The following is a 25,094-nucleotide window of genomic DNA, read 5'->3' as shown; positions in this document are numbered from 1 at the left end:
AAGATCTCCCGCATTTACCAGAAATTTTGAAACCATCAAATATTTTCTCCTCTCCATTTCCATAGTATTATTTGTCCAGCAAACTTACATGCCAGCTGCTGTCTATAGTGTTTTAGAGCTTTCATGTTTTTTCAAGAACATTTCCATATTTCTAGGAATTCTGTAATTCTGTGCCTGTAGTGATGGTGGTAGAGGTAGCAGTAGTAGTAGTAATAATTGAATGTCTTCCTGATGATTTAGATTATAACTTCCATCAATCCTAGTCAAAATGACCAGTGAACTGGGGAAAGGGGACCTCTCATCAAAAACCTTTGGAAGGGAGCTACAGGCTGAGAAGGATGCTTAGATAACACTTTATTATAGCCAAAAGCCAGTTAGTTCTACTGCTTAGTGAAAGGCTCTTTAATCTCTTCTAAACAGAGTTGTCTTCCCAATGTTTCTGGTAGTAGATACTTTTACCTAAGCTTTCAAATGAAAGAAAGGAATAAAGCTCTCACTCACAAAATCAGAGAACAGCTGATCACTGATGAAACCATGAATCTTCTGGAACTGCTCCAACTCAGCACTACCCTTCTCCATGCACAGCTCCCACATACTCAATGCTGCTGTCACTTTAACACTAGCTGATTCCTGAAGGCCAAAACAACAACAACAATCTCATAAGCATAAATTGGCTTGAAGTATGCTCTTACACCAACCAGCTCCAGAGGCAGGCATAGTCTTGAATTGTAAGCCTGGCATTATACAAGCCTAGCCATCGGAGTGTCTTCTAATCAGTGGTGGGATTCAAGTAATTTAACAACCGGTTCTCTGCCCTAATGGTTTCTTCCAACAACCAGTTTGCCAAGCTGGTCAGAAAGTTAACAACCGGTTCTCCCGAAGTGTTGCGACCTGGCTGAATCCCACCATTTCTTCTAATCCATTCCTTTGACACCCCTCAGCCTTATTAGAGACTGATATCACAATCTTTCTCAACATACCCTTCCCCCTTTACCCAGACACATAGACACACAAAACTTATTTACCCTGACATGTTGAAGGTAAAGGGAAAGATCCCGGATAAAAGATTTAATCAGACGCTGCTGCATCCTGAAATTCTTTTCAGTCTCCTCAAAAGCCTCATCTTTGAGCTGCCAGAGAGAGGGTGGGAGGAAGGGAGAGAGGCTGTGAACCCTCTGAAGGTTCCCGCAGTGCCAAATCCTTGTAACAACCTTAAAACATGTGAGCAGAAACAACTCTTATTCACCTGGGGAGCAAAACCTGTGAGATGTTTCAGGTGACTGCTGACCCGATTGGATTTCTTGATTATAGAGTGGAAATTAAGTTTGGAGATCTTCTCAATCAGGCTATCGTCATCAGTCTTCCTGTACTTCAATACTGAAAAGGAGACAGAATTAGCCCCATACTGGGGAGTTGTTAGCTGACCAGCTTTCCTGTGTCTTTTGTTACAGATCCCATCCTCACTATCTCATTCTAATGCCACCCGAGTGTTACTTTTAAACCAGAAGAACACCATCAAAGCTAGAGAGCACAGCATAGTTATATTACAGTTTAATGGGTTTTTTGTTCTTATTCCCAACACCCACAGAAATAGCTTTTCCCAACCCAGGTACACTTTAGTTGTGTGGACTTCAATTCACACAACTTCCAGATGAATCCAATCTTCCCAACTTGGTCTATACTTCATATCTTTTAAAATTAGAACTCAAAAGAATACAGTTCTCTACTGGCTGAGAAGTGTTGTGGAGAAAGCAAGTTTTTTCCCCCACAGCAGCCCACCTGGTACAGGCAATCTTCAAATGCAACATTGCACAGCCCCTTCCCACTTATCCACATTGACTGTATTATTCCTGTGTTGGTTGACCTGAAACTCACCTAGATCTTTCCGGCGCTTGTACTCGTTGAGGTTACCGTTGATCTCCTTGACAGCTAAGACAGCAGCTGCCAAAGGAGCACGATCAGGGTGCGACTCGGGAGTAGCACTCAGGAGTTCCATCAGGAGCAAAGGATAGCGCATCACACGTTGAACAGGCTTGATCAGGAAGGAGCCCAGGTCAATATAGTTGGTGCAACCCCTGACAGTGTCAGAACACAAAGGAGCACTTGGAATCAAGTGACATCCGGACTCTACTGCTAAAAGTACTGCACTCTAGTATTTATTTGGCGTATGGCATACTATACATGGACTAGCAATATATATATAAACATTTACATGCACTCTAGTAACTACTCACCTTCAAAACTGACTTCCCTCTACATCCTAAACTATTGCATCCAAGTAATTCCACATCTATCAAGCCATTTTCTTGCCAGAAACCTCAGCCCTTCACAGCTAAACAACATGACACCAGCGATCCCAGCCGCTAAATTCCACAAATTTTTACATGCATCCTTCTCTGGCTAATGTTAACAATACTCACTTGCTGACTAGCTGCACCTGCTCAATATCTATGCTATTCATCTTGCCACTCCCAATCCTATCTCACTGTCCTCAGGCTAAGCAGGTTAACATGGCTGTAAACTGTCAGCTTATTTGAATCCTGACTGTGCAAATGATTTCTGCAGTTGTCTCCTACAAACGACTCATCCCCCATTATATTTCCAAATCCTTTTCTCCTGTTGTAGATACCTAAACAAGTAAGTCAATAGTATATAAAGATGCTTACCATTCAGTGTACAGACTCCTGGCAGTTCCACAGCAGGAAGAAAAACATACAAGAAAGAGTAGATGATGAGCATGTTTTATTTTATTGCCTTGTAGCTATTAAATTGCAGATGGACATGTCAAGCAGCCACTGTATGCATCCCCTTCTACTTTAATTCATAAGGTCACAATTATGCTAGGATAAGAGATACACCTGAGGCAGTACCACACAAGCACAAAACAGCAGTTGTCTAAGCAGTTTAGAAGTCCATAATGTCTTTTACCTGAGGATCTCCAGAGATTCAAGCAGAAGCTTCTGCACCCTTTCATCCTTTTCATAGGCCTCTAGAAGAGCAATAGCTTCATCATGATTCTGGCAATATACCTTATACACAGCCTCCAGCTCAGCCTGCAGCTCCAGAAAGACTGGCCCTTAGGAACAGAAGTAAATTGTTAATGTGGTAGCACACAGGCAGTATCATATTGCTTAGATTAAAGAACTAAGTTATTTATTTTATAAATATATTTATAAAACATATAAAAAGCATCAAGCATTAAATTCAGTGATAAAACAATGATTTGCTCTGAATAGTAATAAAATAAAATAGTGAAATATATACTGTAAACAGATATGCAAGCCAATATAAATATCAGATCAATATAAATCCAGTAATTCAGGAAATTGTGAAACATGATGAATCTTGTGACAATTGATTCTAGTCTTTTTAATTGTTAATTGTAATGTTTTTATAGTTATGATTTTATGGCAACGTAAGTCACTCAGTCACTTTGGATACTGGGTAAATTTAACAAATAATTATCTCAAATAAGTTTGTTTTGAGATTGTTCCTGTTACAAAAAAGATTCTTGCGTGAAATTCTTCATCACACAGAATCTCAGTTGTAAAATATATTCCAGGCTATACTGATTTGTAAACAATTTCCACAAAAATATTAAGAAGCATTATTTTAGTATTTTTCTTCATATTGTTTTTCCAATAGGAAAAATGTACTCCTGGTGGCCTTCTTTTTCTATTTTTAGTGCCCCTATTGTACTGTATGAAATCATATTTTAAGAATTTTGGTGCCTGTGGATTATTTGAAAGTATTAATGCTGATATCTCTGAAAGAAAAACAAAGGCAAATCTTTTTATTTCTTGATGTAACAGATATGGTAGGAAACAACCCCAAAGTTAAATGAAGACCACTATTAATATTATCTAAGAACATTGTACCAGACAACATCTTCTTTAACTGTGGGCCACCAGAATCAGCATGGGACTCCAGGTGTGGTTGATTCTATCAGAAAATACGCTGCTTTTCCCTCTTCATCTTGGACATGACAAAATACAATTCATCTGAAACTTGGATTACTGCCATATATAAAGTCACAAATTATTCCAGCTTGATTTATTTTCACAAGTTACCCAGTTCACACTCGGTTCGTTATAAAAAGAGACAAGTTCACTATCTATTATTTGCTTTGTAATCCAGTTTCCATTCAAATTAATGGAGGGGGAAACCAAGCACTGACATAAAAAAAAAAGCTCTATTGGATGAAAGTAATCCCTCCAATTCAGAATACTATATAAAATCAGTATAATTTTTGGGAAAAAAGCACCGCTTGATAAATGAATTATAATTAGCAAAATTATGCTGATATCAGCAGGTTGGATCAGCCTTCTCCAATATGGATGCCATCCTGAGGTGTCAGCATGAACTCCCAAACTCTTAGCAGTAGCCTTTTACAGCTGATATTCTGGTAATTGCAGACCGCACATCTGGAGGATTCAAGGCTGAGGAAGGCTGGCTTACGCATCCCCTAAGCAAGACCTATCTTTGCCTCTTCTAATCATTCTCCTTCCGTCCAGTCTAGTGCTCAGGTATCCCACAAGTAAAGGTAAAGGTTTCCCCTGTCCAAGTTGTGCCTGACACTAGAGGGCGGTGCTCATCTCTGTTTCTTAGCTGAGGGAGCCAGCGTTGTACCAGCATGACTGTATGCTGAGGTGCATGGAACATGGTTACCATGGAGGGGTTATCACGGAACACTGTTATCACAAGTACCAATAGGTAAAACACATACCAACAGCATCTGCGGCTTCCAGGGAGCTCAACAACTTCTTTGAGAAAACAATTACTCCACAGATGTTCCCAAACAGCAGTTCACAATCTACATGTGGCATCTAGGAGGAAGCAAAGGGCAATTTGTTCCGGGGCACTGTTTTCATATGGAAATTCATCTTGTGACCTTTTCCCCATGAACATAAAGCAGTGCTACAAAACAATAATAAATGCTGTTTGAGCACCAAGAATAACACCCTGTAAACACACAGACTAGCATCATCCTTGTTGGTATTGATACTAAGAACAGCTGAAAATGGCCCTTTCAACTCTGGAACAAGTATTCCAGAGAAAGTATCACTGTCAGGACCTCTGCTTCTCTACAAAATTATACAAATACAATTAATTCAGTTCAAGTTACATGCTGATACCTTTCGTCTCTTCCCGAAATCTGAAAGTGATCTGGTTCAGGATTACCTAATAAGCTTTCATTTAAAGTTTTTAATGTTTGTGTCTTTTTATGACATGTTTTTTATTGTATATTGCCGAGTCACATCCATGAGACAGGCAACTATATAAATATGGTAGATATAATGACAGAAGAAAGAAAGAAAGAAAGAAAGAAAGAAAGAAAGGAAGGAAGGAAGGAAGGAAGGAAGGAAGGAAGGAAGGAAGGAAGGAAGGAAGGAAGGAAGGAAGGAAGGAAAGAAAGAAAGAAAGACAAATAGTTTAATTTCTTGTATTATCTCCAAAAATTCTATCCAGTGCTCTAACCACTATCCTCAATGGCTCAATGTGATTCAATTATGTTCTGTTTCTGGTGAAAAGCTACACATTATACTCTCACCTGTGCCTCCTGTAATGGCACCAGGACCTTCTGGACACACATTTCAAGATCCCGGATATAATCCTGTTCAGTCTGCAACAGTTCGGCAATGACTTTTGCTCTCTTCTCCAGCATTCTTTGTTCTGGGTTTGGTGTGGTGGCTGCGGGAGGTGCTGACTCCAGTGATGTTGGCTGGGATGTTAGCAGAGTCATTTCTGAAAGAGAGCAGAGCAATCAGGACAGAAACTCGGAATCAGCAGCTCAATATAAAGCAGCAAAAGGTACCTGGAAGGCTCTCTGCCAAATCCAAATTACACAAGACCATCAGCTGGCATTTAGCAGATAAAAGGGTCTTTTTGTCTTGAACAGGCTCTTTGCATAAGCTGCACTACCCACATATTTCCTGCCTTCTCCCACTTGTGATTAGTCTGAGGATTTCAGTAAGTGATGATTGTGTTAGTAAAAACAATTAATTAGGATAAAGAATGAAAATTGTCCTCTAGTCCTTGAGATTGGCAAGGGCCAAGTATCAGAGACAGTTTGACAAGACTGGGAAGTTTGTACAAGGTTTTTCATCTAAGGTCAAGAGGTAACAAATATATTTTAAATCAAGAGTTTTTTTATGTATGTATTTAAAATATTTATGTAGCTGCCCAAAAACTCTGGATAGTTCACATCAAAAAAACCCATACATTTACAATAAAAATATTGAAACAAAAAAAAAAAAATTAAAATCTGGCATCTATAGCTAAACATTCACATGCAGCCTACAAGTTCATCTAATCAATTTCACTCTATCCCTTGGCTTTAGGGAAAAGCCAGCTCTTAAGTGCTTCTTAGAAGGTTAGAAGGATGAACGTGCCAAACTTCAGGGGGAAGGTGTTCCATAAGGCAGGGACTGACATGGAAAAAGCTCGTTTCCTAAATTCCATAAAATGGCAATATTTAAGGAAGGGTAGTAGGAGCATGCCCACCCTGTCTAATCTGGAAGGATAGCCAGATGTCCTTAGGGAGAGGTGGCCCTGCAGAAAACCTGGTCCCATGCCATATATGGTGTTAAAGGTAATGACCAACATATTGAACTGCACTCAGAATAAAACCAACAGCCTCCCACCGACCGGTTCACTCGCACAGAGAGGGCCTCCTCAGGGTGCCGTCGGCCAGACAGTGCCGGCTGGCGACCCCCAGGGGGAGAGCCTTCTCTGTGGCAGCACCCGCCCTCTGGAATGACCTACCCCCTGAGATACGCACGATATCAGACCTCCCGACTTTTCGTCGGGCCCTGAAAACACACCTATTCCATCTAGCCGGGCTGGCTTGATCCCATCCTCTCAGTTTTAATTGAATTCGGTTTTAATTGGGTTGTTTTTAAATCTTGGGCTGAAATTATTTAATTGTTTTTTAAATTGTTTTTAAATTTTATATGCAATGTTTTATCTTGGCTGTACACCGCCCTGAGTCCCGCAGGAGAAGGGCGGTATAGAAATAAAATAAAATAAAATAAAATAAAATAAATAAATAAAAAAACTAGGAGCCAGGGCTTTAATGCGGATTGTAATGCGGATAAACCTAGAAGTAACCATCTCTGCACATTCCACCACATTTTGGACCAGCTGTAACTTCCGCGTAGTCTTCACAGGAAACCCCATGTAGAGTGCGTTGAAATAATGTGGCTTGAGTGACTATGAGCAAGACCGCATAGTCCAAAAAAAAGGGTGCAATTGGGATATAAGATGTGCAAAGGCCTCCCCCGTCACAGCTGCTACCTGTTCCTTGAGCAAGAGCTGTGAATCTAGGATCTCCAAACTGTGCACCAGCTCAGTCCAGAAATGGCACCCCTTCCAGAGTCATAGATAGATTATCACTTGAGCCTGGAGGGTCAAAACCCTATAACCATCTAATCTTGCCAAGGTTGAGTCAAAGCCAGTTCCTCCACACCCAGACCCTGACAATCTCCTGGCACTCAGCCAGCATTGCAAGAGCATCACCTGTCTGGCAAGGGGTGAAGATGTATAGATATCATCAATGTATTGATGATACTGCATCCCAGGCCATCAGATGACCTCCCCCAGGTAATTTTAGGTAGAAGTTAAAAAGGAGAGGCGATGGACCTAATCCCGTAGTTGTTATTAGGCTCCCCTAAGATCGCTGACTAGAACTTGCCATAAGGGAGGAGAATCATTGTAAAGCACATATTTACACTGATCTTACTTACCATAGAAAATACAGATTCATGTGGAAAATAAGAGAAATGTCACTTTAATTGCTTTAAAATCCCCTGGATAGATGGAGTCTGAGCAGAGCCAGTTTGGTGTACTAGTTAAGGAGCTGGCCTAGAAACCAGGAGGCTATAAGTTCTAGTCCTACCTTGGCTATGAAAGCCAGCTAGGTGACTTTGGCCCAGTCACTCTCTCTCAGCCCAACACACCTCAGAGGGTTGTTCTTGTGGGTAAAACACAAAGAAAGAGTATTTTGTATGTTCATTGCCTTGTGTTACTTATAAGGCAATAAAGATGGAATGAAAATCTAATAATAAATAAATAGGTAGTACCAGTCTAAGAACTGTATCTCACTCTATTTTTAAAAAATATACCTAGATATAATTTAGCTTAATTTTAATTAAAATTGTAGTTTAATGACTGACAGTTACTGACATTCAAGTAGAATGTAATGAATTTAAAAAACAACATATTCACCTATCCATATTTTGTTCATTCCATGCAACGCTGTAAATAACCAATAAGTATTTTACCCTGTTTCCCCCAAAATAAGACATCCCCTGATAATAAGTCCAATCGGGCTTTTGAGTGCATGGCAATAAGACCAAGCACTTATTTCAGGGTTCAAAAAAATATAAGACAGGGTCTTATTTTCAGGGAAACACGGGTAAGTGCTGTATATAACAATTTTTATAAGAAAAGGAAATTGAGGAAAGGATATGATACAATAGATGTATTTATTCTTAACTCTGTAGGAGTTATTTTTCAATTCATATTAAATGGAACTGGGCTATGGATCCATTGTAACAACAACAACAAATCATACAAATGAGAAAGGATCAAAAATATTAGGGGTGTTCAATTCTTCCTTCAATGGTCCTTATTTGTTCATTCCAAAAATGAAATCAGGCACTGTAACAGTATCATACATTTTTATCAATGGAAGCAATGCAATCCTTATTTATTACTATCCTAGAATGGAACAGATGGATCACTATTGTGCTGACTTCTGCTTGTCTAGACTTAAAGAAACCCTGTTGTTGTCTGGGAGATTCGAGAGAATGGGAAAGTGTAGACATGAATACTCTCTTCGTAGCAACACACTAAAGAGGAATACCACCTCAGCTCTGAAACCGCTTGGAAATCCCTTGTTTAATTTTTCAGCAATCTGTGTGCAATAGGCATTAAAAGAATGTGAAACTATCCCATTACCATCCTGAGAACAATGATTAGTTGTCGTTGTAAGGCTTGAGTGCAGAAATTAATGTTAAGGGATTTTTTAAAATAATTTTTATTAAATCTTTAAAGAACAATAACAGGAACGAATACAAACCAAATTAGAACAGAGAGCAAAAAAGAGAACTAGAAAAAGTGAAAAGTGCAATAAGAAAATAAAAAAGCAGAAATTTTTTTTAAAGATTATAAATTTACAAAGAAGTAGCTTCTGATATTCTTCAGCGCAGTTACAAATACTATTATGTTTTAATTAATGATATGTTATTGTTATACTTTAAATATTTTATATTTTCAGTTTGTCTGTCATAGCAAGTTTTGTCAATTTCATTATTCCACCATGGTGGATAGCATCCAATCTTTCTATCTCTCTGCATGTGGTATTTTGACTTAGGACCTGTCATTAAGAGACCATTTAACATTACAAAATGTTATGGAAAATGGGAGTTATGACTCAGTCCTGAAGTTCTGTTATGGTCACCTACCCCCATGGTCACACTTCAGACATTTGGCAATGCAGCCACATTTATGACCGGTTACTTCTGGTTTTAGGCAAAACTGATAATGGGTCTACTTAATGACTACAGTGCTTAATAATTGCCATAAAAAAGGTCATAAAATCAGGTTGGTCATGTCCCAACATTTGACCGTAATGGGTTGACTCAAATTATAGTTCAAATTCTGCCTTACTCCATACCATAAGTCTTTTTTATCCATTTTGAATCTTTCTTACAACTATAAATGGGAAAACCATTGATAACTGTATTTTCCTGCTATAGTTGTTCTCTTGATTTAATCTTATATTTCCCTGAATTTTCCAATAATTCCCAGGATATCACCCATTTGTCTTTGCCTGCTTCTGTGAAATGGTTCTTGTGCTGAGATCCACAGAGGTGTTTCAGATGCAACCAGGGTCTATATCTATTCCATATTCTCAATATGGCACATCTAATAAAATTATTTTTAAAATCCACATTACTTTTATCATGCCATAAGTATCCATACCAACCAACCCCCAGGTTATGATCTTGTAACTCTAAAAGTCACTTGTTTCACAGCAACATCCATTCCTTCATCAAACCAAACAACAAGCTGCAAAATACATTTTCCAATCCAGTAACCCCACGCTCCTCTTTGCTTTGCATCTTGTAACAGTTTATATTCAACTTATATCTAAAGTTGTATGTTAAGTATGTTTTTTTCATTTTTTATGGTACATTGATTTTTAGCACAGAAATTCTCCCTAATAATGACATTTCTCTCATCTTAACATATCCTTCTTAATTCCATGTCTTAACAGTTAGTTTGAAACAATATACAATTCATGTTTGTTATAAAAATACCTACCGGTAAGTACATTTTTCTCAATTTTAATACCAATTTTCTCCCATCAGTTCTATTTGACTTTCTAATTTCATAATTTTTGTTAACATTTTTGACTTATGATTGCTAATCTTAAAACTTGTTAGCAACAAAAGTCCTTTAGTATTCCCATTAATGTTTTTACTCTCTCTAGGTAGTTCTTCCAAAACTAATATCAGTTTATCCACAAACACCCTTAATTTATAAGCTTCTTAATTCCCTAGATTCTTTGATCTTGTCCTATGTCTCTATTCAATAATAGTCAGGAACTAAAATGAACAAGATTAGAGACAATGGCATCCTTGTCTTGTCCCTTTTTGAATCTCAAAAGGTTTTGTTAGTTGTTCATTACAATTATTTCTGATTAAATAGGTAAATCTTACCCATTTAATAAAATTATCTCCAAGATTCATTCCAGGACTCTTTAACAAAAAAAACCCCAATCCAATTCAAATTGTCAAAAGCCTTCTTTGCATCTAAGAATATCAATGCAGATTATTTTTTTAATGTTACTCCAAATACTTCAGAATATCCAAAATATTTCTAATATTATCTTGTAATTGTCTTTTAGATAAAAACACACATTGATCTTCATGAATATAAAGTTTTGTAAAATTACTATAACTTTTCAACCATGGTAAACAATTTATAGTTATTATTCAATAAAGATATTGGCCAATAATTTATTGCTAAAGTCAAGTGTTGGGCATAAAGTATTAATGCTTATTAACCTCTTCCCAGCTATCAGCTATTCATTCTGTAAAATAATATTGTTTATTATAAAAGCTCCTCAAAATATTTATAGTAATAAGCTGGCCCTGAATATGGAACAGGTGCCTTCCCTGTTTTAATTTTTTTAATAGTTTCATACACTTCCCCTACACTAGGTATACTAACAAATATGTTTTTTATTTAATGGATAATTTGGAACTTGTTGATAGATGAAGATTAAAAATGATGAGTCGAACGAATGTACTTATTTTACTGAAAGACAGAACTTTTTCAAGGATATGGGTTGGATTTCAAAGATTTGGCTACTATTGTTCATAAGATAGACACAGGTTTTCTCAGATCACAAACAAGTGTCTTTAATTTTACAAGAAAAAAATGGCTCTTTTACATGGAAATTGAATCAGATGCTATTAATAAAGATAGTGGAGGACTACAAAAAAAGTTAAAAGAATTGTTTGAAAATAATCTTAATAAAAACACAGATGTAAGAATGAATTGATGAAAGTGAAGCTTTTTAAGAGGATGCTTTATATAATAGTGAACTCCAAAAGAAAAGGCAGGAAAAAATACAATTGATTTTGGATGAGATAAATGAAGAATTAGAAAAATCCCCAAGGATGATAACTATTACTCGCCAAATTAAGTTTTTATAGGGCAGCATCTATTTCTGTTAACAGTGAGAGAGATGCAAATAAAGATGGAATTATGCAAAACAAATAAATTCTGAATTTGCGAATAAACATGGGAAATCCTCGGCATATAAATTGGGAAAAGACAAAGTGATATTAAAAGTCTCAAGAAGGAAATACTGTAATAAAAGATTAATGCAAATATGCAAAAAGTGTTCAAATAGCACTACTCTTCTTTATATAAAGGTCAAGATTTTCCTCGGGGGGGGGGGAGAAAGTGGATGAATAGAAGCAGAATTTAACGAAGATTACAGAGAATCGGAGACCACCTCTGAATGGACTATAACCGTAAGGGAGTGAATGTGAAGGGATTTTTGAGTATGATCGACTTTGCTTCTTTGAAGAAACAAAGAAATAAAAGACAGCGCCTGCCAACACGCCCAGAGCAGATGAACTTTCGCAAGAGGCGGCCCATTTGGAGACGAACGTGGGGCGCTTTGAACGCCTTGAGCTTGTATTAGGACGTGACTGGCACCCAGTGGCGCGGCCACGAACAAAAACTACGAGGCATTCCTCTCCCTCCAACGACTCCGGGGCTTCTGGCCTCCCATCGCTGGGTTTCCCTCCTCCGGGGAGCGCTGCAAACACGAGCGGGGCATTTGCGCGCCCACTAAGGCTGCAGGCCAGAATTCTTCCCGGGCCGGCTGGGAAGAGGGGAGACTGGAAGGCGTGGCCTCGCCCAAGAGGAGCGCGCAGCAGCTTCGAAGCAACTTCAAGCCCCCGAGCGCAGAGCCCTAACCCAGCCGGACGCCTCCCGCGATCCTACCTGCCATCACCTCCCTGCGCTTTTCGCCCAGCCGAATGCAGAGGCCATCCCTGTCCTCACTGGCGGTTCCAAACGGGAGCCTGTCTCGGATAAGAAACCGAGGGTAGCCAGAACAAAGCAGACCCCCAGAGCCTTCGCTCTTCGCTTATTAGCATCTCAATGGCCCCGGGGAGGGAGAGGCTATCTAGATCAGGAGCAACATCAAAGCCCGGAGCTGGGAATCGCCGGCCGTGGACACGACCACCCCAGTTCTTCAGATCCGACGCCCCTCTCCTCTGAAACGAGGCCCCGGGGATGGTCGGATAATCAGTTTTGATATCCGATGGGCAGTGCTGGGCGAATGCAGATCTTAACAGGAAAGAGTTGAGGGCCACTTTTGGCCAGCCGCGCCCCAGCTGCATTAAATTGCACAACTTAATACATGTGGGGCGCGGCCGCCTAAAACCAAAACAACAGGAGAGTTTTGTCCTGACCCAGGATCGTGTTTTGCTGTCCAGTGAATCAATGCTAATAAGAAGCGAAGTTACTTTTGCCTGGACTTTGACGGCATGGAAAAGAGGTTGCAGGCAGCAGATGTGCGATCCGGGTTGGCTCCTTGGTAGTTCGGCCTGAAACGATTCCTGGTTTTCTACCGCACCTGCTGTTGTCTAATTCAAGCCCCCCTCCACCCCCCCCCCCCCTCAGGTTCACATGGAGATTCCTGGGTCCCAGAACAACCCACCGCCCCTCCCCGCCCGGCAAATCCTCGGCATTGAGTCTTTTAAAAAGGGGGGGGGAAGTCACGTGCTCTTCCCAGCAGCATTCCTGCGGGTCCCTCCCGAGGCTCCTTCCCATAACTCCATCCCATACATAGGGTTGTGTAAAATGAAAGGAAGAAATTGCTCCCCCAGGCACGATGGCAATCAAACACTTCCAGGAAGTCTAACAGTGTTTCCCTCATTTTACATGTGTTACAAAAATGTATCAATAACTAAATCAAAGCAAACTCTGCCATCCCTCTTCTAGAGTTCTCCCAATGACACTTGGAAAACAGCCGCCTCTCTCTTTGGAAACCTACCAACAGCATTTTACAATAAATGCTATTATTTTCAAAGGCCATAAAAAAAAAGTAGAGCCAATGGGTAGAGGTCACTGCATTAGTTGGCACAACAGCAGGTTTGTTTTCTTGGTACCAGATCTTACTCTTCTGATCAAGTGGGCTGAATTTCAATGAGCCTGGCAGCTGCTACCCTCTTGTCTTCCATGACTGGAAGTTTACCGGCATGCAGTTTGTATCTCACGCCTACCCTCAGTGACCAATGCAGAGACACATGCGTATAGATGCATTGTTTCAGTCAAGAATTTGCCGTATGAAAAGAGGCAGACAATCCTAATGGCTGAAAGCAAGCCATTGGGAAGGCAACATTTATAGGGCAGTGAGAATACCACAATTTGTGCGAATTCACATAGGCCCATCCTTTGCTCAGTGCTATTTGTCTTTTCATCAACAACTTTCTTGCCCCAATGTAATACTTCACTCAGACTTGGCAACTGCAATGGCCAACAGCTTTGGTATATAGCTGTTTTATAGAAGTCAAAATATCTTGTGTCTTGCTAGGGAGGTTTCACATTAGATCAACATGTAATCCTGTGACGAGCCTGAATTCTTACTGCATATCAACTCCAACTACCGTAGGATGCCAAATACCTTTTGCATAGCCCATTATTGGATGGGGCCTTTTCCTTCATTATCTTTTTTCTTTGCTGCTACTAAACCTCTTTGAAGGTTTAGAATTATCCTTTATTGTCTAAATTATGATAGCTCTGGACAGCTCTGCAGACAAGGCATTGTAATTTAACACTAGCTGTCTGCAATTAAAATAAGTTCGAATCTTGCCAGGCTCAAAGTTGACTCAGCCTTCCATCCTTTCTAAGGTAGGTAAATTAAGGACCCAGTTTTGTGGGGGCAATAAGCTGACTTGTATAAAATATTCAAAAGTATGAAGGCTATTGCTTAACGCACTGTAAGCTGCCCTGAGTCTCCGGAGAAGGGTGGCATATAAATCAAATTAAAAAAAAAAAACTTGGTGGAATATAGGGAAGTTAAAGGATACCAAAGAAATCTATGTCTCTGAGTGACAAAGACTTTGATTAAGCAACTCTTAAGTGGCGAGGGGGTTTCAGTAGCTCAACTTCTCCAGTTATCTCAATTCTGTCAATATTAGTTAAAATTCTTCTTAAACTAGACAGGGAGAGATATTTCCATATTTGGACTCTGAGCATCCCTTATATCTGCCCTTCCACTTGTACCTCCCAAATCCCTGTTTCTAAAGTGTCCTCCACCTGCCTGAAAAGAAAAGGCAAGTTTTCAATGCCTTATACAAGGCGGGGCCATCCTAACTTCCGCCATATCAGATCGTATGGAATGTGTAGAATAATCAAAGGCAGATAATCTTACAATAACCCAGCTCTGTACTAAGAAGGACTTTATACATGATAATAAGCACTTTGAATTGTACTTGGACGCTGATTGGGAATCAATGAGTTGTGATGTGGGCATACTGTGATGTTCCCATAAGTTACTCACACTGCTAAATTCTGAGCCAACTGTAACTTCTAAGTGATCTTCAAGGGTAGCCCCATGTAGTATATGTTGCAAGAGTCCAAGTGGGAGGGGACCAAGATATGGTGAAATTAGTGCACAAAATGGATTTGTGCACAGGCCCTCCTGGCTACTGTTATTACCTGCTCCTTAAACAAAAGTCCAGAAAGACTCCAAAATTGCACACTGGTTCTTTCTGGTGGAGTATTAACCCAACCAGAGTTAATGATGGGAAGTGCACAGCTATGGGAACCTCTAAAACTCAAAGCCACTTGGCTTTGCTAGGGTTAAATTGGACTCCTCCAGATCCCATAGCCTTCTAAGCTTGGCAAAGAATCTTGACTGCATCACTTCATCAGCTAGGGTTAGAGATGTATAGTGACTGATATCATTATACTAATGGTACTTCAACCCATGCTGAAAGTCCCAATCAACAGTTTTATGTACATATTAAACAGGGCCAGAGAGAGAACAGAACCCCAAGGCCCCCATCAACATCAAATGAAATCATCTTGGAGGAAGGACTATCACTACAATACCATGTCCCGAGTCTTAAATTCTTAGGCCAGTATAGAAGGACACTATGATCAATGGCACCGAAAGCCACTGAGAGAACCAGGAAAGCCAGGATAGAAACTTCACCACCATCCTGATCCTACCACAAATCATCAAAAAGTGCAATCACTGATTTCTCAGTACTGATAATCCTGAATGTCAACAGTTTGGTACCGATCTGACTTTAAGTGGAAAGCCATTTTAAAGGAGAGGCACAGGTATAGAAGACACACTCCTATGGTTCCTGAAGGATGGGACTCCAAGGGTTCCTTCCCTATTAGATCTGATCAGATGGGCAGAAAGTACTGGGAAAAGAGGGTTGCTGTGTTAGAAATGTTCTGCAGCAACATTGCAATCTGGCAGCAGTTACTGAAGGCCCTCTTGAGTGTAGACTCCACACCCATTGTAGGGCTTCTTTAATGAAAAAGCCTGGGAACGATTCCATCAATTAAGAACAAGACTGAAACATCCAGCTCGGTATGTGAACTTGGAAGGCCAAATGAAAGCAGCCTTCTGCATTGTCTTTCAAGCAACAGACAGCTGGGATTTGCTGTTCTTTGCATATTCCTCCCCTTCTGAGGGAATCAGTACGTTGCATAAGAAATTCCAAGAAGGTGTGGTTCGCACTTGAATGTACACACACTGTGAGCAATGTCAGAAACAAAAATGGTGCAACCTAGCAGAGTAATGATAAAGGAGATTATTTGCAGTTCAGGGTTGAAATGAGGGGTCCTTGGGGCTCTCTGAGCTTGTTTGTTTTCTTCCATAGGTTTCCTTACACAAACTAGGTAACAACATCAATGCAATGATGTTGTTACCTGGTTTGGTAATGAAATGTCTGTCAAGCTCAGAGAGCACCAAGGACCCTGCGAATAGAGTAACTCCTACATCTGCAGCAGAAGAAAAAAAATCCAGGATTTCTGCCCAGTGCAACCAGAAAACTACAACCAGAGAGAAAATTCCATGGGTCTGACATGCACACGGCCACAATATCTAACTGAAAGCAAGTTTCTGTTTCAGGTTTCATTGCTTTTTGCCTAAAAAGCAGCACAGCAAACAAGGAGACAAAAAACCAGCCTCCACTGAGCTGAGGCACAGGCACCGGAGGGTATGGGAGAGAGGAATCTCTGTTGGAGAAGGGGTGGGGGGGCACCCGGAAGAATCAATAGATTGTAACTCTCAGTATGTAATTCTGGGCTTCTAAAACTGGAATCTGCAACAAAATATGCAGGTAGACTAACTTGGCAAATATTCTTCCAAGATATTGTATTTTATTCCTCCTCTCTCCCCTCTCCTCCAATTTACCGCCCTATTGATTCATTCATTTCCCCTTCCTAGCCAGTTTTTCTACTTCTGCAAAACTCTGGGTTCCTCCACACCTGTTGATACCCTTCTTTGGGGTATTCCTTCAGCCTTACAAAAAATCCTACTCACAGACTGGCTGGGCTCATACATACCATGGTTTGGTTTTGGCTTGCTGAGTTATACAAAGCTAACCATAGCCGTTTATAAAGCCATGGGTTATAGCCTTGTATATTGCATGAATGTGATCCACAAATGTACCACTTGTGGTTAGCTGAATAAACCATAGTTTATTCTACAATTATGATTAATGAAACCGCCACGTTTGGACAAGTGCAGTTCTGCTCTATGTTGCATTACATACCTGAAGGGCACAAGGTTGGGTAAACTAAGCTAAGTGTAACCTGTGAATCTAGGCACTGAGTTTGCTCTCCTCCAGCTGCCATGACAGGAAATATTTTGTTTTTCCTGCCAAGAGGCATTTTCCCTTAGAAATCTGTCAGGATTTCCCACTCAAGCAGGGGGAAGGGGCCAAAGCTCTTAGTGAGCAGAGCTGCAACAAGATTTTCTGAGCTTCGGTCATGCATAGTTATGATGCAGGTTCAGTAATTATAGGAGCATGTTTTCTTAGAAAATCTTTCACCAGTTGAAATTATTAGAAATTATCTTGCACCACATCCTCTTATTCACAGGTAAAGCATACACAGGTGCGTCTTTCACAGCCTGCCAGTAGGAATCTTTGCCCAACACAGCAAATCATCTTTAGAAGGATGTAGAAACAAGGCAGACATGCCAGACATGCTTATGGTAATTTCTCACAAAGCATCAATATGCCGTTAGTAGATTGTAAATCTTAAGTATTGTGTGAATTGTTCCATAATTCAATATTTATATTTAAGTTTTAATTTACATATCCTATGCCTTTTTTTAAAAAAACTGTAGAATGGTTTACAACATATTAAAATACAAATCAATCTTAAAGAACAAGACCCATACTATGTTATGGTTTGTTTAATCATGATTATTGAATAAATTACAATGGCTAGAATTAACTGGTCATGCTGAAAACTGATTTATAAACTACAGTGATTGGCTTCATATAGCATGTTATGGGGGTTTAACTTCTGCAGAGTGTATAAGCTGGCAATACAGAAAACTGATTTGCTCAGAATTTTTTTTATACTGAGATATGGAAACTTTGTTCTTTACCTAAGAAGGTATGAAACACCTTCTTCTAAAAGTAGTGTTTGCTTCCATCAGATAATTCTTTGCATCCTAATCCAAAGTTAGCTAGATCTTGCAAGCAGTGATAACTGGCAAGTCTCAAACTCTCAGGTAATTGTCACGCAAGTTAGCTGGCTATGTCCCAATTCTTCAATTTATATTATCCGAAACTAATCCAGACAAACAATATGACACATTTGACAAACATGGATGCTTCTTGCAAAATTGTTTGTACTGGTATGAATATGACTGTCTAGAATACTGTGAATGTGCTGGTAATTAATGGTTAATCAAAAACTATATTAAAAAAACAAAGTGGGTAAAACATGCAGAACACGGTTTTGGATTTTTTCCAACCCCTTGAAGGCGTGCATGTGCTCTGGGTCACATGACAAGGAGGGAAATTGGAATGGACTGTCGCTCACATTTCAAGCCACTGTCCAGTTGCATCTCCCATAGGGACTGAGATATTTTTCAGGATACTGCTCTTTCCTTTACAGTCCTAGTTTGATTTAGCCCTAAATCAAACTTTTGATAAGGGGCTAGATTTTTCTTTTACTGCTGTCTCTTCCTATGCCAACTTTGATTCTGTACTATTCTGTTTTCAAAGGGTTATCACAGTGATAGGTAAACACAGAGAATCCTGAGACAAATGCTTTGGGTTGGAAAGAATAACATTTCTTGATGTTGGAAGTCTCTCCCTGAACTTTGGAAGGGAAACCTTTCAGACAGCGAGGGAGAAAATATTTGAATTTCTGAGAAACAGTAAAAAAAAAGAAGAATAGTAGTTTAGCTGAAGGGAATCTTCAGAGATCTGCATATTTATTCTTAACATGTGATATGAGATTAGTACTCATACTAATCAGTACATATATTTAAATTTATTTTCAAATGTCAGGTTTCTTGTTAACATTGTAGGATTGAATCAAGTAATTCAGGAGTTGACTTATTTTATAATTTTAGAGAAAATAGAAATGTGAGAAATTAGCACTTAATCAATAAGTTAGCTTTACTTGTATCATTAATATCAGTCACATAATTCAGTTGTTTGCTATTTATGAAGACAAGTAGCTGTCCATTTGTCTTAGGGTATCTTGGATCAGAATTTTGAATAAAGGATTTATTGCACAATATATATATTCCATCCTTTTGAGACTAATTTAGTGTTTTTCGCTCTAATTAGGATTACAAATACAACATAAATGTCAATGTTCTATATTATTCCAGTGGAAACTGAACTATGAAGTCTCTGGAATTCTGCATGGGGGGAAGTAGGGAGGTTAATTAGTCATTCTCAACCTTTTAGCTACTGTAAACTATGGAAATCTGAGAAAGGTTTAAACAGCATAGAAGCAGATGGACAAACAGCTATAGGAGGATTAAATGCCAGTTTGAGAAAAGATTAAGGCCAATAACCTCCACCAGATTGTCTAGAAAGGAACCTGTAAAAGTAATATTCATTTGCTCATAAAGAAAATCAAACACAGTTCCTTTTTTATGCTCAGATAAGGGATGACTAAGGAATGACCAAACATTTTGCAATCTAATTCATTAGAAGGGCCACAAGAGTACTTCAAGCTCTAGCTACAGGGGTGAAATGCTCCCGGTTCGGACCGGATCACCCAATCCCGTAGTGATGGCGGCCAGTGGTTCGGAGAACCGGTAGCAAAAATCCCTACCACCCACCCCCCATGCCCAGCTGAGCCACGCAGTCATCAGAGGCTGTTTTTTTAACTTTTAAAAGCATTTTTTCTATAACCTCTTTGGCCCAAAAAAATGCTTTTAAAAGTAAAAAAAAAAAAAAAGCCTCTGATGATCGTGCTCAGCTGGGATCGTCAGAGGCTTTTAAAAGCATTTTTTCTGCAACCTCTTTGGCTGAAGAGGTTGTAGAAAAAATGGTTTTAAAAATTAAAAAAAAATTGGCCAAGCCCAACCAGTCACATTACCCCTCACCAAGCCATGCCCACAGAACCAGTAGTAACAAATTTTACATTTCACCACTGCCTAGCTACCTATTTCTTGGACTAAAGAAAGTCAAGGAATGCATGACAAAGAAATGTTAAACGAAAGGCAGGTAAAAGGCATAATAACCATAATTATAAGCATAATAATGAACTGTAGGGAAAGAAAAGCAGTTATTCTACTGTTTCAGACTGGGAGAAATCACCATTTCTTGTCAATGACTACAAATTTCACTCTAGGCGAAGGTGGGTTTTACTCTAAAAAGAAGGTGGGTCCAATATGTTCGCTTTATTGAAAGGTAAGCAATTTTTTGTAGCCTGAAGGAAATACTAAGGCCACTGTCTACTGAGCATTGTATAACTGATAATAAAGGCAGAAGCAAGAGATGAGTAATAAGAGATGAAGTAGATAATAACCTATCACACGGTGGAATGTTGGTATATAGAAGTACATGCTTTTTGTGTGTGTGTGTGTGTGCGTGTGTGTGTTACAGTAGCAGATGAACATAAGCAACTTAAGTGTTACACCCAGAACACACAGAGTAATAAGATGTATAGGTTGGACCAGCGGTGAAAACTGCCGGATCTATCCGGCTCGCGCGAACTGGTAGAGCTGGCGGCGGGAAACTCTGCCTACCTGCCGGGACATTATTATGTCCCATTTTTGACCCTCTTTGCATGAACAGAAGGCTCTGCGCATGAGCAGGAGAGGTACACGCGCTCACATTCCCAAACCGGTAGCGAAAGTAAGTGCATTTCACCACTGGGTTGGACGCATAAGTATCTGTTTGGGAGCTGGCAAATGATGAAAACTGTGTTACAGCTAGTCCTTGTCTTATGACTATAATTGGGCCCACATCTTCTGTTGCTAAGTGATGTGGCCATTTAGTAATTTGTGCCCAATTTTACAACCTTATTTTTCTGCAAATCATCACAGTTGTCAAGCAAATTCAGCTTCCCTCATTGCCTCTGCTTCTCAGAAGCTTTTTGGGAAGATCAAATCCCAAGACCTCAGGATGCTACAAATACATGCCAGGTGCCAAATGCCCAAATTTTAATCACACATCAGCTCTGCTTCTCCTTTTGTAATCTAAGATCTGATTGATAATACTGAAAGGCTTTATCAGATTCTTAGTATACAACACTGCCTTCAAATCTGAGCCCACCATGCCTTGTTACACTCATATTCCAAGGGAACCCATAAGGGAGGATTTAAGATAAACAAGACCAGAGCATAAGATCTTTTGCTTGAGTCACTTTGTAAATGTCTATGCACACTGATGGCAATAAAGGAACAATAACATTTGCTTACAGCATTATGCATCTAGCACAATGGCCGAATATAAAAACTGGGCTGGTTTGTAGCACCGAAAACAAAACAAGACTCAGTGCATTTCTCACCTACATTTCTCAATGCAAGTACAGATAACTTCCTTATAGCTAATCCAAGCGAACTGGACCAAAGTGAATGGGCATGCTGTAAGACAGGTATGCAAGTGCTACTGCTGCAAAGAATAAGCTCAAAGCAGCAGGCAAAGCAAGCTTCATATTAAGGAAAATTAAACACTTCACCAGTAAATGAGAAACCCAGCTAAATTAATTTTCTCAAATAAATCGGCTTAAAATTATGAAGGTTGCAAAGCAAGATATCAAAAACATGTCAGTTTGGAGAACTATAAACTAAGGTAAGATTGCAGCCCAAAGAGATATTGGCTGGTTTACACTTGGTATTAAAATATGATGTATTTTTGTTTAGCATACTCTGTTAACATGCTGTAATTTAATAAGAAGTCCTGGTTAACAAAATGTTGGCAAAACTTCATGTATGAACAGGGTAGTTGTTCTACATAATGACTTATCTAACATTTCTTTAGTGCTAATTTTCTATTTTAAACTATAAGCTGCCCAGAACTGTTTGAGAGTTGATTAATTAATTATGTGCCATAAAGTTGTTTTTGACTCCTAGTGACCATATAAGCACATTTTCTCCATGACAGTTGGAGACTTCTCCATGATTGTTGGGGAGTTGGTCAGCCTCTCAATTCTGCACATTAAGAAAAAAAAAGAAAGAATCTCACAGCCCAAGATTTCCAAGAGGTTCTGCGGGATGTTTACAGTACCGTATGTATTGCTTAGACCAGGGGTCAACAACCTTTCGGACCTTAGGGACCACTAAATTCATAATTTTAAATCCTGCGGACCACTAACATGATCTGCCTAATAACCGGCTGGATAGGAGGGGTGGCTAGGTGGTCTGGGTGGGTGTGGTCAACTCAATGTCACTCACGTTGAGGGGCACCTTGCCAGCCACTACTCACCCCTCCCCTCCAAGCCCCTCCTCACTTGCCCACCCAGTCTCCTTAGTGCCCCAACAGGAAGCAGTTGTTGGAGCTAAGCAGCCACTATGAGAAAGAGTTGACGAAACAGCTGGCTCAGTTCAAATTGGATCTGGCCGAGAAGGAAGCTCAGCAGAAGCACCTCACTGAGGACTAGGAGCATAGGCTTTCCAAGCAGAGCGAAGACCTGTGGGAGTGCAAGGCCAGATACCGGCACCTGGAGGCTCAGCAGGCATAGATGGTCAGCCAGTTCCAGGCCATGATGCAGTCCCACTGGAATGAGGCCCTCCGGCTCTTTGCCACCAGTGGCGCTTCCCTCCAGCCTTTGCCCAAAGCCCCCCACCAGGAGGCTGAAACAGACCCCGAGTCAGAATTTCTGCCCCCCTCCGACCCACACAAAAAGACCCCGAAGGGGGAGACTCTGCAGCAACACAAATGTTCATTGCACGTATCCGGCCCAGGGGCTGTATTTTGAGGACCCCAATTTAGTGCAATATAAAAAATGCAAATAATTTTTCTGCGGACCACCAAAATTTTCTCACGGACCACCAGTGGTCCACGGACCGCTGTCTTAGACTAAACCTGGGCATTTTATGGCCCCTGGGCCACATCTGGCCCTTAAACTGTTCCTGTCTGGCCCATTTGAGATGAATGAGAAATTAGAACTTGTATATAAGTGTATACCATGCATACACTATATTGCTTTTATTTTGAAGGCGATTACTATTTTTTTTTTCAATTTATGTATGTGCCTGTGTGCATGCCTACACATTTCACAGCCTTATTGGTTCAGCCCTTCACAGTAGTCCTACTTTCTCAATGTGGTCCCTTGGGAAAATTAATTAATTATCCTTAGATTTAGAACTCTGAAATTTATGAAACTTTATATTCAGATCACTTTTTTCTTAGTCCCCTGAACAACTGCCTCGAGAGGTAGATGGAACTGAAAAGGAATGGCACAAGTATCTCAGTGAGGGGCGTGGATGAGGGGGGATTAGATTCAGGGTCTTTGTTCAACACCTTAACTAATAAACCAATAAAGGAGATGCAAAGTTAGTTTCAAAGAACTGCACAGGATCCGGTCCTGAGCTCAAAGATTCTTTTGGAAGCTAGTCCATACAGAGAAAGGGAGAGGCCACTTTACTAATGCTGCAGTAGTAGCTATTTATCCTATCCAGGAAAGAGAAAAGGCAAGCACAAAAGAAACCAAGTCTAATGTATAAAGATTATTTACAGTATGAGAAACAATTATTTAATTTCTACAAAATAGCTGATGAATGACAGGCAGTTCTTCATTTTACAATGCTGTGGTAAATGCAGGTGTTTGTTTTAGGGCTGTTTGCAGGGGTGAAATCCAGCAGGTTCTGACAGGTTCTGGAGAACCGGTAGAGGAAATTTTGAGCAGTTCAGAGAACCGGCAAATACCACCTCTGGTTGGCCCGAGTAGGGTGGGAATGCAGATTTTGCAATATCCTTCCTCTGGAGTGGGGTGGGAATGGAGATTTTGCAGTATCCTTTCCCTGCCACGCCCACAAAACCACACCCACCAAGCCACACCATGCCCACCAAGCCACGCCCACAGAACCGATAGTAAAAAAATTTGGATTTTACCACTGGCTGCTTGTCTGGAGAAGGTATGGACATCCAAAGAACTGTAGAGTTTGCCCCACAATCCTTTGATGATTTCGCATAACTTACCTTGCTTTCCTTTTATATGGTGCCTGAGGACGCTGGGAGCGGTACGACGGTAACAGCTGTTCCGTTGCCAGGCTTCTGAGCTACCTGCCCTTCCAGCTTCATCCTCCCAGTCCAGATTCCAGTCTGAGCGTCCTGCACGTGTTCTGGGACACCCACCCTTCCAGATGTGCGCACCTGCTGCAGTTTCAATCCTTTTGGTATCTGGCGCATACCGTGATTTGGCAATTTCACACCCAGGTTCTAATTCCTGATTGCCATTCTCATTTCTCAGGGACCAAGGTGGTGGATCTTCTAGGGCAGAGTGTTTTATAACATCCGTGGTACAGCTCCCAGAAATTGCTCCTGAATGTTGGGCATTGTGGGAGACTTCACACAACATAAATAAGCTTTCTGGCTTCCCAAAGTATTTCCAGTCACTGCTATAGTCCACATACCTGTCATTTTTCTTCTTATCAATCCTATCCAAGGTATGGCCACCTGTGTTCCAATCCTCTGTTGCACGGTCATGGAAATTCCAATTTCCCTTCCAACAGTTTGTATCTCCATTTCTGGAGAATCTAAAATCGGCATCCTGGTCGCCTTTATGCACAACAGATTTCTTGTGAACCACTTGGGTATTATTTTCAAAGTCTGTATAGTAGCCGTCTTCTTCCAGATAACCATTGCTTCCTGTCTCATGCTCCTCATACAGATTCATCTTCCTCTGGTCCACGGATTGTTTATCCTCCTCCACATAGTCCTTGCAGTTTCTGGTCACACTGCCGTCCCTGTATCCACTATCTCCATTTTTGAAATGTTCAAAGACTCTCTTCACAGGTCTGATGGTGCCATACAGGTCCCTGTTTCTACACTCGCTCTTCCAGTTTTCTCTACCACCATCTTGCCCACCTTCCTTATAAATCTTTC

The 25,094-nt window shown here is 40.2% G+C and overlaps 1 protein-coding gene across 1 annotated transcript in view; it reads right to left on the bottom strand.

The window, feature by feature from the left end:
* The window catches only part of DNMBP (dynamin binding protein), a 41,833-nt gene that overhangs the window by 4,798 nt on the left and 11,941 nt on the right, over nucleotides 1-25,094 (bottom strand). Inside the window, exons 4-11 of the mRNA XM_070946061.1 lie at nucleotides 5,552-5,745; nucleotides 4,727-4,826; nucleotides 2,929-3,076; nucleotides 2,667-2,684; nucleotides 1,876-2,075; nucleotides 1,247-1,377; nucleotides 1,026-1,130; nucleotides 502-630 (exon numbers count right to left, since the gene is read on the bottom strand). Coding sequence (XP_070802162.1) covers nucleotides 502-630; nucleotides 1,026-1,130; nucleotides 1,247-1,377; nucleotides 1,876-2,075; nucleotides 2,667-2,684; nucleotides 2,929-3,076; nucleotides 4,727-4,826; nucleotides 5,552-5,745 — 1,025 coding nt within the window. The remainder of the gene's footprint in view (nucleotides 1-501; nucleotides 631-1,025; nucleotides 1,131-1,246; nucleotides 1,378-1,875; nucleotides 2,076-2,666; nucleotides 2,685-2,928; nucleotides 3,077-4,726; nucleotides 4,827-5,551; nucleotides 5,746-25,094) is intronic.

This window comes from Pituophis catenifer, unplaced genomic scaffold (assembly GCF_029215685.1).
Source record: "Pituophis catenifer annectens isolate HBS135680 unplaced genomic scaffold, rPitCat1.0.hap2 SCAF_6, whole genome shotgun sequence".
Classification (NCBI taxonomy): domain Eukaryota; kingdom Metazoa; phylum Chordata; class Lepidosauria; order Squamata; family Colubridae; genus Pituophis; species Pituophis catenifer.
This window is presented reverse-complemented; position numbering and strand designations above follow the sequence as displayed.